Here is a 13,005-nt window from a genome sequence, read left to right on the forward strand (position 1 = left end):
CTAGTCCAATTCGTACAGCAAAGAATTCTGAAACGCAACCGGGCAGCGCGTTACGTGATCCCTAACGATCTGCACGCTCCCATCCTGGCTGTTCACTTCTTGGAGAACTGGGGAGGCTGGTCTGCTGTCCCAGCTGCACTGGTTCCCGGGTGCCGACCCTGCAGGCGCAGCCGCTTCACCCCCTTCCTCTTCTGCCTGCCCCTCCAGCAGAAGGCCACCCTGCTTCTCAGAGGCTGCGACCACGGCCGTTTCGCCTACTGTGACAGCACTTTCTAAATCAGGTTCCTTTCTCCTAGATTCGCCAGGAATCGCTGAAGTGGTGTCGGAGGGTTCATACTGCAAACAATGGTGTGAACTACAACCCACTTTTCCTATTGTTTCAGCTGTTGCAAAAGATGTGGAAGTTTTGTTGGTTTCGGTAACACATTCTCCTTCAGCTGTGTCAGCTGCAGTACAATTTGTTTCTGCCTTCGTTTGGGGGTAGTCACCGCTTGTCTTTTCAGCGAGATCGCCTCCTGAGCTGCTGAGCGTTTCTTCTTTTCCATCATGTTCAGAATGGACTGCTTCCTGTGGCTGTCGAGAAAATAAATGAATTATTTTATAGTTGGAACGGACTGGGCACACAAAACCGCTGTAAAGACAGGCCAAGACACTTGTTTCTCCAACGTCTACTTCAGAAAGCCAAGTCAGTCCGGTGCTGAGGTTTTCCTGCTCTCGGACCGCGCGTGGGAATGAGTGGCAGGGAGGTTGTTGGCCTCCCGAGGGTTTCCTCTGCAATAGGAAACGCTGCTGGGCAGCTGCCAAGTGGCCACAGCCTCTGTCGCAATTAACAGCGGGGAAGACTGGCGATTCACCACGCCCAGGCTGTTGTTTCGAAAATTCAGGGGCCACAAAATCAGCCAAGGGATCTAAATTCTTATTGCAAGATGTTTGTTTTAATGTTGCAATTAGGGAAATTGCTGTCCCATCAGATGTGGAAGGTGTAACTGGTAAGTGAGCTGTCCTCCTCACTCAGCCTAAGTGAGTTAATCCAGGAATTGCTGCAGTTTGCCCCAGGAGAGTACAAACTGCAAAACCTGGTGCTGTCTAAACAGCAGTTACCCAATGTCACCATCAGCTATTGACTGCTTTAGCTAAGAACAGCTGGTAAATCATATCGTCAGGATCAGGCGGGTATCTGGATTCACGGACTTGGAGACCGAGTCGCTCTCTCACGTACCCAACCCTCTCTGACCCCAAAGCCACTGCTCGCTCCAGCAAGATACAGAGGAAACACTAGTAAGTCCTTCTCGGCACAGGATGTTTCTCCCACATAAAAGTGTGAGTGATTTAAGAGATCTGAGCTTCCCTGTCTCAGGTACAAAAACATCCACATTTGCTCTCCAACAACCTGATTTTTACATGTTTATGTGCGATCCACACTAACTACAAAAGTGAAGCCTGACAAGTCATGCTGGAGCTGCTATCTTTAGGGCAACTCCTCACTCCTCCAGCGCAGTTCCAGAGGTTGCACGCTTCATCTGAACTCGCTTTCCAAGAAGCCGTCTACACATTAACTGTATCTGCAGTCTCCAGTTTATGGCCACAGATGTATCCTGATTGTCCCTGCATGTAATCTTTCCGTGCTTCCTTTAAGAAAAGATTTAAATTAGTTTCTGATGCAGTGTCTACCAAGAAATCCCAGTCGAACTGGGAGTTTTATCTCAGATTTTCCTCTTTACAAAACTAACATTTTGTTTTCTTTATCTGTCCATCCCCTATTTTGCAAAGGGAGGACATTTTAATCCTGTGGCAGACCTCAGAAACAGACTACCTCGCATCCTGAGACAGACAGGGTGACCGAGGAAGAAGGGTAGCCTGACTGAGGCCTTAAACATTACAAGCAGTGAATCCGAGACCAACGTTTAAGATTAATAGGCCCATGTTTAATTATCTAAACAGGAAACCAGCAGGCATTCAAACACTTGGACCGAATAAAGATAATGAGACCTGATTCTTCACAGATAGAATCCTCAAGGTTTTCTTTGTCTGCGTGACAAGGCAGACAGAGTGAAGCAGTGACTGTGACAGAGCACCCTCTGACCATCTTCAGGAGCCCCTTCCAGGCCCAGCAGCCAGGTTCTTTGCCTCTCCACTCCCTCCTGACCCCAAGTCCCTCTAGGCAAGTCCACTTCTGGTTACCAGACATCCAGAAATGCATCCATGCAAAAGACGGCATGCTTTTAATGTGGGCTCCATATGTGAGCCCAAACTCTTGGGTATTTGAAGGACATGGATTATTCACTTCTTTATTGCCATTTTGAGAACATTCTGGGTTTTATCCTAATGACATCTGCCAAGATTTGTTTGCAGCACTTTGTCATCAGCTCTGACCTGGAAGCACTTGGGGTCCCTCTGGATGAGGGATACTAGGTAGTTAGTTTAGTCATTTTTTTATTTTAATACCAGTGCGAGATTTAGCGTGTGCGTGCCATGCTGTATTTCTGCAAGGAGAAAGCACCGTCTTTAATGATTGTATCACAGTTCTCCACCTTCCCAATGAAGTACAGGAGGTTTCAATCCCGTGGTGACATTAAATGGCACAAACATGAACCTATGCTTCTAAAAACTGACATTTATATTTGGCAAATAAACCCTACTTCACGGTCTTCCCTGCTATATCAAGACAAAACAGGAACAAAGCTGTTTCGGTCAGGTTTGATACGATCTTGCTGAAGTACGTAAATCAGTCAGCAACATGTACTACTGCCAGAGATCCTTACCTTCAACCTGATTTGAATTCTGTCCTCAGTAACATCAAGCACTTCAATTAATGGCTGACTTTCCAGTGCTGATTGGGAGCAAAAGGAAGGGCATAAAACAGTGCCTAGAAATCCATCAACGTTTTCTTCACTGACAAACAATCTTTCCTAAAGAAAAGAAAGAGCAGGTTATGTTCTTTTCATACAATACTTCAGCGATACTGGAACAAGAAACCCACCCCAAACCAAGCCAGGACACAGGTTCACAACATGGGGTTCGCGGCATGCTCACATCTCAATAGCAAGATTCTACGTCAGACATTCAGAAGTAATGAGGTGAAATGAATTGAAGACCAGTGCTTAGCTCATTTCAATTTAAAGTACAGATCTGCATCATACACAAAGATAAAAGAAACGTTTTCTCTCTTTCGATACATGACTAATATATAGATTTAGACTTCCTCCGAGGAATGATTTGCACCAACATCCTTCCACCATCCTCACCTGTCTTCACATCAGGAAGGTATTATGCTTTTATGGATTTGTTTCAGTGTCTTACTTTAGGAAAATGCAAACACCTCCTTGGACTGTCATTGCAGGATCTTTGAACCCTCAGGCTTCAAGATCAGACCTTCTCAAGCGAAAGCTATGAAACATGCATGACTATATCCATTTCACATCCCTCCACGGAGCCTTCTCGGATCTCCAGTTAGGCAAGCGTAAGCGCCAGTTGGAAGAAACAGAGAGGTGTCCAAAGTTAAAGATGACAGTCTGGGACATGTTTTGAGGCCGTTAATATGCAGTTCACAAACAACGTGCAACACGTTGCTACAGGTTTTAAGATTTAAATCAGTTACAGGTAATTAAAGGTCCTAATATATATATATCCTGGAGGGGCTGTTTCATAAGAACTACAGAGCTTTCCCTGTCCTCATATTCTTTCTAAATCATCTGCTGTAGGCTGCAGGTAAGGACGCACTTTGGCACAATAAAAACGGTCTATCCTAGAGGACTATTCTTAGGTTCTGTGAATTACCTTTCCTGTTTAACAATGAACTGTTTAATTGGAAATACCAGGGAAGAGTTGCAAACCTCCTACTTTAAGTCACACTTTTAAATGTCTCGGTCCAGTTCTACCCGTTTCTCAACCCAATGAAAGTTAAATTCAATTATCACTGACATCTTGCGGACTGAGAAGCAAAAAGGCAATTCTGCACAATTTTGGCTCCCTGTGGATATAGCCTTATGCACAGCCAGATGCCGCACTGTGTCTAAGGTACAAAATTTAACTACCATCCTAAAAACATAATTCTGTATGGGAAAATAAAACAGCGTCCTATTTTTTCACTATTTAAATTAGAAATCACAATATGGAAAGTCATAACATACCTATTGCTGCTTTTCAAAACCAGAGGATTGAATTAATTTTCTATCCAGAAAGATTACAATCCAGGCAAACATCCAACATCGGATGCTGAGGCAGTGTGTGAAAAGATTAAACTACAGCAGGGTTGCCCTGACAGAAAACGCTGCAGTAACACACATACTTCTTTCAGTTTTGTATACAAAGCCTAAAGTACTTATTCCCTCGTGTTGCATCCTTTCTTGCCTGCCAGAGAGGGACCCTGCTGGTGCTTTAGGCTTGTAGAAATATTCTGCAGAGTTCAAGTGAAGGTGTCACAGTAAAGAAACAAGGCAGGGAGTACAGACACAAAATCTGTGCAGCACTGAAACTCCCACAAGCTCACGAACTAGATCACTGGCAAGGCCTTGGGCAGCGCAGGACATACATTTCCACCTCCGCAAGTATCGCTTTGCCCACGCATCACAGACAGAACAGCTCAGCTTCCCTTCCGCAGGGTTTTCGGCACTCTATCGAGCACGATGGCGGATCAGCCCGTCCTGGTATCCTGCCTTCACTTCGAAGGCAAGTGCAGCAAAGCACTCTCTGCTCCAGCACCACCACTCTCCTTACCCAGCGGAGAAATTTAAGTCACCTGCCAGTAATTCACCTTTAGCTGACACCTCCACTCCTTCGCACTCCACCTTTTCATTTTAAGAGCAAGCACATTCTCCTAAAAGCTGGAGACTTGTAATTTGAGTGAGAATTAAATAAAAAAAGAAAAAGAGACAAGTGTTTGTTACTGGTTTTCCTCCAAAATAACTGCTACAAGGCCTCCACATCTGCTTTCTCCCGGACTGCTGCGACTGTGAGAACGTCTCTTTGCCTCCATTTTTCCTATATAAAATGGGGAAAACAATCTTTTTTCCCCCTGAGCCTGCATTTATTTTGTCTAGTTAGAGCTTAAGCCTTTTGTGAAAAGACACTCTTACTGTGCATTTGTGCTCTCAACAAAGTTGATACCTGACCTTGCTCATGTCCATAAGCAGTGTAACAATAAAAACCAATCACAGGTACAGGAATCGGGAGAGGAGATGCTTGAAAAGCCAATAGGTAATGAAAAGCTCTCTGTTAGGTCTAAATATAGCAAATTGCATCCATAGATCGCTTTGTCTGAAGCGACTTTAATCACAGGGTCACTTGCAGATGCTCCAGAGCCATCGCCTCCAAAGTGTGCACAGTGTAGAAAGAGCAGCAGCAGCCAAGGGAGCGTTCTGCAGCGGGGCTCAGCACCTGGCGGCCCAGGAAACGCAGAACGGCTTCATGGCAGCATTTCTGAAATAGCAGGAGATGGTCTACATGCACCAAAGCAAAGATACAACGAAGAAAACCGGGAGGACCCTTCGGAGCTCCGTATAGAAACTGCCTCCCCAGGTCAGGGGTGCGAGTGCTAGCGCCGCCCATGAACAATGGCTACGAGACGAACGTGATAGCCGTTCATCCTCAACACAAATACGATTTTACACTTTGGCAACAAACCAAATAAATCTTTCTGAAGTTGTTTTTTTTCCTGATTAAAAGCAAAATAATTTATTTTCTTCACAGAAAATACTGCTAAAAAAGAAAAGCTGAATGGAAGGTCTATTGATCAGTACTTTACATAAGGATAAAAAGTAACTGCTCGTGATGATGTTCCTATCATTCTGATTAATTACTATAAACCAATTTTACCAGGTTTCATACCAGCCCAACACCATATTCCCAGAGCACTACACTTACATTTCAAGTAAGTATTTAAAATTTTATCACAGCACTACCCAGTGGCCTGCCATAAATCACGGTACCTTGTGCCGTACGCACACGCAATGCTGTTATCAATATAATGATTATCATTAGCCTGTTCAGACAGCCAGCGACTGTAATTCAGACTTTGCATTCACAGTGAGTATACGCCGAGGCATTTATATTACTGCAGATGTTATCAAAGCACAGACCTTGAAAAAATGATTCAGGAATTTATTTTAAAGCCTGTTTGCTCTGGCTTGGAAGAGCAGCAGAGGACAACCATCTGCAGATGATTTCAATGACCCTGTAAAATAATTGTTCAGTTTAAACAGTTTATTTTCTGATATTTATGATACTCTCTTAGCAACTTAGAATTAAATTTGTTTTTCCCTGCACACACTGTCATCTGCTGTTGGGTACACATTTGTTTTTCCCTGTGACTAAACTGAGACCAAATTAACAAAAATGTTAGCAGGAATGACTTTGGTTTCTAGAACACTTCATCATTCAAAACTGTCCTCGTATCACACAGCACTGACGGCACAGAGCAGCAGCGGCTGCAACACCAGCAGAGACAGCACAAAACTGGTCCCCCACGGCTGCCCTTAGCCCTCACGTAGTTTGTTCTGTATTACTTTAACCAAACTCATAGCCAGATACCATCCAGAGTTACCTCCCACACAGGCTGCAACAGTTTTAAAAGCGGGACAGATTTCAGGCTTAAATCATTTGCATGTCTTCTGTAATGAGAAGCTGATGCCAATATGCAGAGGGACCTGGATCTAGGGATCTCTTGGCCTCTCGGTTTGTAGGGTCTCATTGCAAACCAGCTCAACACGAGAATTTTAAGCTCAAAGTTTTGGTGAATAAAAGTACCTGTACTGGGGGTGAAAACTTTTGTATGGTATTCATGACTGCAAAGATTAAACAGCTCAAAAGAAGCTTTCATGAGCTTAATCAGCAGGTTAATAATGTTTCCCGACATAACTGTTCTGTCTAAGTACATTATTCCCCATAGTGCATCTACCAATTAAAGGATATTCAGAAATTAGTTTGTTTTATAGCAGAAGCAAACTAATTACGTTTCTTAATGTAGTTTGGGAAAGCGATTACTTTGAAAAAAATCAAACAATAAGTTTGTTCTGTTCTCCTTTTCTGTCCTCCCCTGACCTCCCAAAAAACTTGCCAAGAGTCCCAAAATGCTGAGCACAGAATTAAACGAACCAAAAATAAACTGTTGTAGGATTAAGCACCACAGTGCTAGTTTCTAGCATCACCTTCTCAGAAGTGACCCCTAACTATTATATTAACTCTTTATAGTAGCTTGGAAGTTGAAAATTATAACCCTGACTTTCAGAGAAAGTATGTAACACACCTCAAAATAGCTTGGAAATAAGGGCAAAGCCTAGATGCAGCAGTACAGCTGGCCAGACCGCCCCAGCCAGCTGAGACCCAGCACTTCTGGTTGGAGTTGTGAGCACACCACTGAATCCATTCAGCTCTCCGGTAGAGATTTCTCCCTGAAAGGTGGTATAGGATTAAAACATCAATGTTATCTTATACCTCCCAACACAGCTCTCTAGGTTTCATGCTCGGTTGACTCTCAAACCAAGAAACACATTTAGTCACAAGAGCCCTAATTCTGAAATGGCTGAGCAGGAGGACAGCCCCAGCACAGCCCCAGGCAGTGTGCTCAAGGGAGCGCATGTAGCCCACGGCCTTTTCCACACGCTCTCAGTGCCAGGAGCATCGTAGCTTTGCCACCCACAGATGACTTCTTTTCCAGGGAATCTGCTGCCTCTCGGCAGCCCCACACCAGGCTTGTGTCCCCCGTGGCAGGAGAGCACGGGATCTGCCTGGGCGCAATACACCTGACAGCACATACAAGACAAGCACCATGTTCAATGAGATAAGGGAGGATTAATTAAAAAGACTGACTGTCCCTCTGTTGTAAAGACAACTAAAAATAATACTGTTCCCATGGGGGGTTTTGTGTAAACAGGTCACAGCAGGTGTTTGTAATGGAGTTGCCCCACAGCCTACCTGTTGCCAAAGCAGAAAACACAAGTCCAGGTGTTAGAAAACAACCCGTGACAGTCAGTGCATGCAGCGAGCAGAGGTCACGGGGCTCCAACAGTATTTACCGGCAGCTTTCCCAAGGAAAAAGCAACCAGAGCTTCAAAAGGCTCTCCTTCACAAGGCACTGGTGGCTGTGCCAAGCAGAAAAATCACACCTTTTTTTTTTTTTTTTTTTATGATCAGGAGCACACCCGTCTAAACCATTCTCCATGAAGGCATCAACATTCCCACAGAAGTTAAACAAAGCTTTCCTATCACTATGCAATTCCTTTTTAGATACCTCCATTAACTAATGTTCACAAACAGCATACCTCAAGCTTACTTCAAGCCATGAACTAACCAGGAGTGTTTAGTATAATATTTTTCATACTGTAAATGTTAAAAAAACATAATCTCAATGCATAGCAAAGCAGGGGAAATATTGCTCCCTGCTGTTCTCTGGAGCCTCGTGGGGGTTTACGTGAGTTAAATCTTGATATTTTCCATAACAGAACATGGGCTTTTATTACAAAAGGGATGGGCTGACTGCAGCGATTCCCTCCCTGGCGAGGGGGTCCCCAGGAGGGAAGCACTGACCAGGAGAGTGAGCACACATCCTCTGAACAAAGGCATTTCAGTCCACAGAGAAGGGCGGGAAGGGTGTGGATCAGCATGAAAGGGAATTTTACTTTAACCAACGTTTTTCTAATCACGTGAAAATGAGCACACATGACCCAAAAACTGCAGGCAGAATTAATCATCTCGCAAACATGTTTCACATGCGAGTATAACCGAGCCTCCAAGTCTCAGTACTTCAGATACACCCACCAGAAAACTGGGGTTTATTTCTGTTAAGAATTGAGCATTTAACCCCAGGAGACCAAACATTAAAAGACGGTGCTTTACGAAGGTATGATTTCAGTAATTGCCCAACTCCAGCTCTGCCGTAAACCAGGACATTCTGGGACATGTTGTTCTCGGAAACCTTGCCTGGCAGGCTTACAAATTTCATTAATGGTTATTTAACTCTCGACCATTCTTTTTTCATCATTTACTCCCCAGGCTCTATTGTCTTAAAATGAAGGGGCACTCTGATGCAGGAGTTTCCTAGGCCTGAGCTCCCAGGACTTAAACAAATGGAAGTGAGCAATGTCAAAGGCATTAGTGAATGAATTGCAGTAAAGAGTAACAGAGGGAGCGCAGCCCCCAGCTGGTCCTGCGGGGCAAAGGGCAGATGGTGAAGGGAACTTCCTCAGGTCACAGGTCTCTATTCCCCTGGAAAAACAGGGCCTGGAGCAAGCCCTGCAGAAAGATCAATGCTGCGTGGTCTCTGGTAGAGTGACTGAGCACAGGGCAGTGACAAAAGAGAATTGTTAAACCCTTGAAATACGTGACCCTGGTCCGTGAAGTCCAAAGTTACGGGACCTTTATTTTTATAAGATTTCTGCTCACCATAACAAGTGAGTGGACGTTATGGTTTAGCCAAGGAGCAAAACTACTCAGAGAGAAAAGAGAAGCAATGGCTGCAACCGCTGATGAGAAGTTAGGACTGAGTCAGCAGAGAGCTGACTACCTATTGTATGGGAAAGTGGTAAAATCAAAGCAACATCAAGAGACACCAAATGAAGGAATACTTGCAATGACACAGTTAAAAGTCCAGGGAGGACTGTTGCACTGTAAAGATTTGCTGAAAATAAGCACTTGCTGGGGTGGGAATTCAGACTGCTCAGCATCTATGGAAACTGAGCTCTAAATATATCATCTTTCAGCACAGGGATTCAAACGTATCTGACTGTACAAAAGGAAAACCAGTCCTTGAAATTCTGTTTCAAGAACGGTGTCCTTAGGACAAGCTCAACTCATTCTTCTACCAATATCTGTATCAGACCAATTTCCAATGAGAAAAGAGGCCAGTGCGATAACAGGAACATCACAAGCACGCAAGGCAGGGCTGTGCAATTACCGGCACCGTTATCGTAGTGTTGATCTGGGCAGAGGCGTGCAGGCAATCAAAATCAAGTGATACACGCTGCACTACATCAGTCCAGGGAGGAGGCTGCCGATGAGATGCATTCTGTTCACGCGGTGCACAATTATCGTAACACATTTTCCTGGCTGTTTGGCAAGTTAATGGGAGACAATTACGCAGGCAGCTGAACAGGGTACTGTGCACGAGCCATTGCCGAGTTGGGCAGACTTCTCAAGTAACCAACCCAGCAAGGAGTCTGTTCCCTGAAGCAACACAGAAACCCTCGGTCTCCAGTAAGAAACAACTTCGCAGAAGATAGAAAAATAGGAATTTCCTATCTGTAAAAAAACATCGGCCTCTTCTTTTGCCATGCAGTATCCTCTAGCGATGCTACTGTGGGAGAAGAGATTACAAACAAGCAGACAGCAGTGTGCCTGGGAGGCACAGGATAAAATTCCTGCTCGCCTAGGCCACTGGAAGCTCCCTGAAGTGATTAAACAGGGTGCTGCTGCTGTGTGTGTTCCTAAAACCCTCTCCTATGACTGATGTAATTCCTTGCAGATCTCAGCGCAAGAACCGTAGCTCTGATTTATAGAAAGAGATTCCAAGCAGAAAAACACCAGAGATGACTGCAAACAAATTGAAGAAATCGACATAAGTAGAAGAGAAGCTACCATGAGCAAATAGTTAATGGACAGAAGACAGCGTATAATAGTACCTCTAATTAAATATTAATTTTTCTCACTTCACTCTGAGTGAATGCAGCTATCAGCACTGGCACAGGCACTTTGGGGAAATAGCAGTTAAAAAAAAGCAAACAGAACAAATTACTTCAGACCATTTCAGCTGCTTCAATTTGCAGGCCCGGTATCCAAAAGGACCCCAGAAGAAATCAATCTTTTTTCGCCTGCTACATGAATGAATGGCTGGGAGGCCTGTGACTAATGCCAATCTCCTCCTACTACTACTCCACCCAAAACATTTTGCAATATATAATAAATGCAGCACATTCCAAGATTTTTTTAACTGACAAAAATGTAATATTGACCAAAATCCCCTTACTGCATGCCCTTTTAACAACTTTCAATCAAAAGATGTTCCCCTAATCATAATAACGAATGCACAGACCAAACACTTTCAGTCATTAGACTGAAATCAAGGCATGCAGAAATATCCATCAGTCACAGTACTAAAGAGATACTGCAGCAAAATTTCCTGTTCCCAAACTGAATTTTCAGCTATATCACCACGCAGAGTCACAGAAGGCTGTTGTTCTCCCTTAAAACCTGCATTTAGGCCTGCAGGCCATAAAACAACAAACAAGCACGCAGACACACACCACGGTGCATGAGGAAAGACATGGATATTCAGACTATCTGAAAAGCTGGATAAAATGCCTGTAGTTCCTATCCCGTGCCTTCTGTGCCTATACAGAAAACCGGCAGTAGTTTGCACGATGGCTTATTTGCTGTCACATTGGCACACAGCACTTGATCACACCAATTAAGAGTAGTGCCAAATGCTTTCTGGCCCCACTTGCACAGACTTGCAGGCTCCTGATCAGGTTAAAGGGAAGGAAATGCACTGCAAAGAGTTTAGTGCAGGTGGTTCTCAATAAATTAATCGTCTTCGATACTTACCTGAAATGATCAGCTCCTCCTTCAAAGGAGTTGCTGTCACAGAAAAGGTATGCAGCCTGCTAAATGGGAAATAAATCATGAAGATTCAGCTGCACAAATATTAATTGGATAAATATCTTTCAGAATCCTGCAGTACTTTCTAATTGTAGGGATGGAGCAATTGAGATACTCCAAGTCACTATCCCAGTGGATATACTTTAAACCTGCCAGTTTCCTGGACTTACACTCCCATGGTACATGATACAACCTGCAAAGGATTTTATTGTTCTAAAATAAAGACAAACTCCACATCACATGGCTGAAAGGTTACACAAGAATTGTGCAGCCTTAATCCCTGCTTGCGATAAGTTGTTTGAAATTCTGAGCTTACAGAATAACATAGTTCTCCACAAAACTTGTGTGAGTGCTTCTTTACAGCAAGAGTGCCACAAGGTGAGCATCCCTTTTCGGGGACACTGCCAGTTCTCAGCAGGCATGCCAACCTCCTGCTGCCACAGGGAGCATCGCTGCCTAATCACCCAAAACCAGATAAAACATCTCAACTAGAATCATATTCAGACTGATAAGAAAAGAAGATGAAAAACTAGCCCAGCAAAATGGAAATCCACAGCAGTTCACAGCTGCTGTTCCTGCAGCTGTAAATAGGAGTTCTGTCCTGAAATACAGACACAGGTACATGCCACTCACACATGTGAGTTTCGTGACACTGTATGCATGTCCGCGTACTGGTGTATTATAAACATCTCCTTTCTTCATATGAGTAGGCTGCATGGGCAATTTACATGGCTTTAAAAGCTAACGCTAAGGTCATAGGGCAGGTTCTGTTCTCACTCATCATCAGAACTTCCCTTAGATAAAAATCAGCATCAGAGGCAAAAGTCATTTCAATTCCAAGGACAAAGATGTCAGCTCTGTGACATGACCTTCGTGCTGCTCAGACAAGCCTAGCACCAATTAGGTCATTCCACTTACATCCGGTAACAGCTCACTGAGGAAAGCAGTTTCCGTCACTTCTTCTGAACTCAGACCGATAACCTCACACCTCCCTGAGACACTATTCGTAAACTAATCCAAACAGCAGAAGTCACACACCGCAGCAAAGCAGCGGCACTCTGGGGAGCGTGACGCCCCAACCCTGCCATTTTGAAGCCGTTACCTGCAGAGTGGAGGCATCAAGGCCGAAGCAGAACTTCTCCCAGGGCCCGGTGCAGCCGGGGGCCTTGGCCAGCCCGACGGCAGCATTGTGGGCAGACACGCTAATGCTGCTCTCGGGGGACGCCAGTCTGTTGGCAGGAGGAAACTGTAGGAAGAGGGCATAGGTGCCAGTGTCACTGGAGAAGCGGAGGCTGTAGTGGTTCACGCCCACAGTCCCGCTGAGGCTCTGGGGCTGGATGGCGGGCACATGCAGGAGCAGGGTGAGGGACGCCTCATCCTGCCGGCACTGGAAGGGAGGGCACAGGGCGGCCGCGG

At 44.7% G+C, this 13,005-nt stretch overlaps 1 protein-coding gene across 1 annotated transcript in view; it reads right to left on the minus strand.

The window, feature by feature from the left end:
• DNAAF2 (dynein, axonemal, assembly factor 2) overlaps positions 1–13,005 on the minus strand; it is a 14,934-nt gene continuing 1,929 nt past the window's right edge. Inside the window, exons 2-3 of the mRNA XM_009893928.1 lie at positions 12,692–12,988; positions 1–573 (exon numbers count right to left, since the gene is read on the minus strand). Coding sequence (XP_009892230.1) covers positions 1–573; positions 12,692–12,988 — 870 coding nt within the window. The remainder of the gene's footprint in view (positions 574–12,691; positions 12,989–13,005) is intronic.

Source organism: Charadrius vociferus, unplaced genomic scaffold (assembly GCF_000708025.1).
Source record: "Charadrius vociferus isolate BGI_N301 unplaced genomic scaffold, ASM70802v2 scaffold49, whole genome shotgun sequence".
Taxonomy (NCBI): Eukaryota; Metazoa; Chordata; class Aves; order Charadriiformes; family Charadriidae; genus Charadrius; species Charadrius vociferus.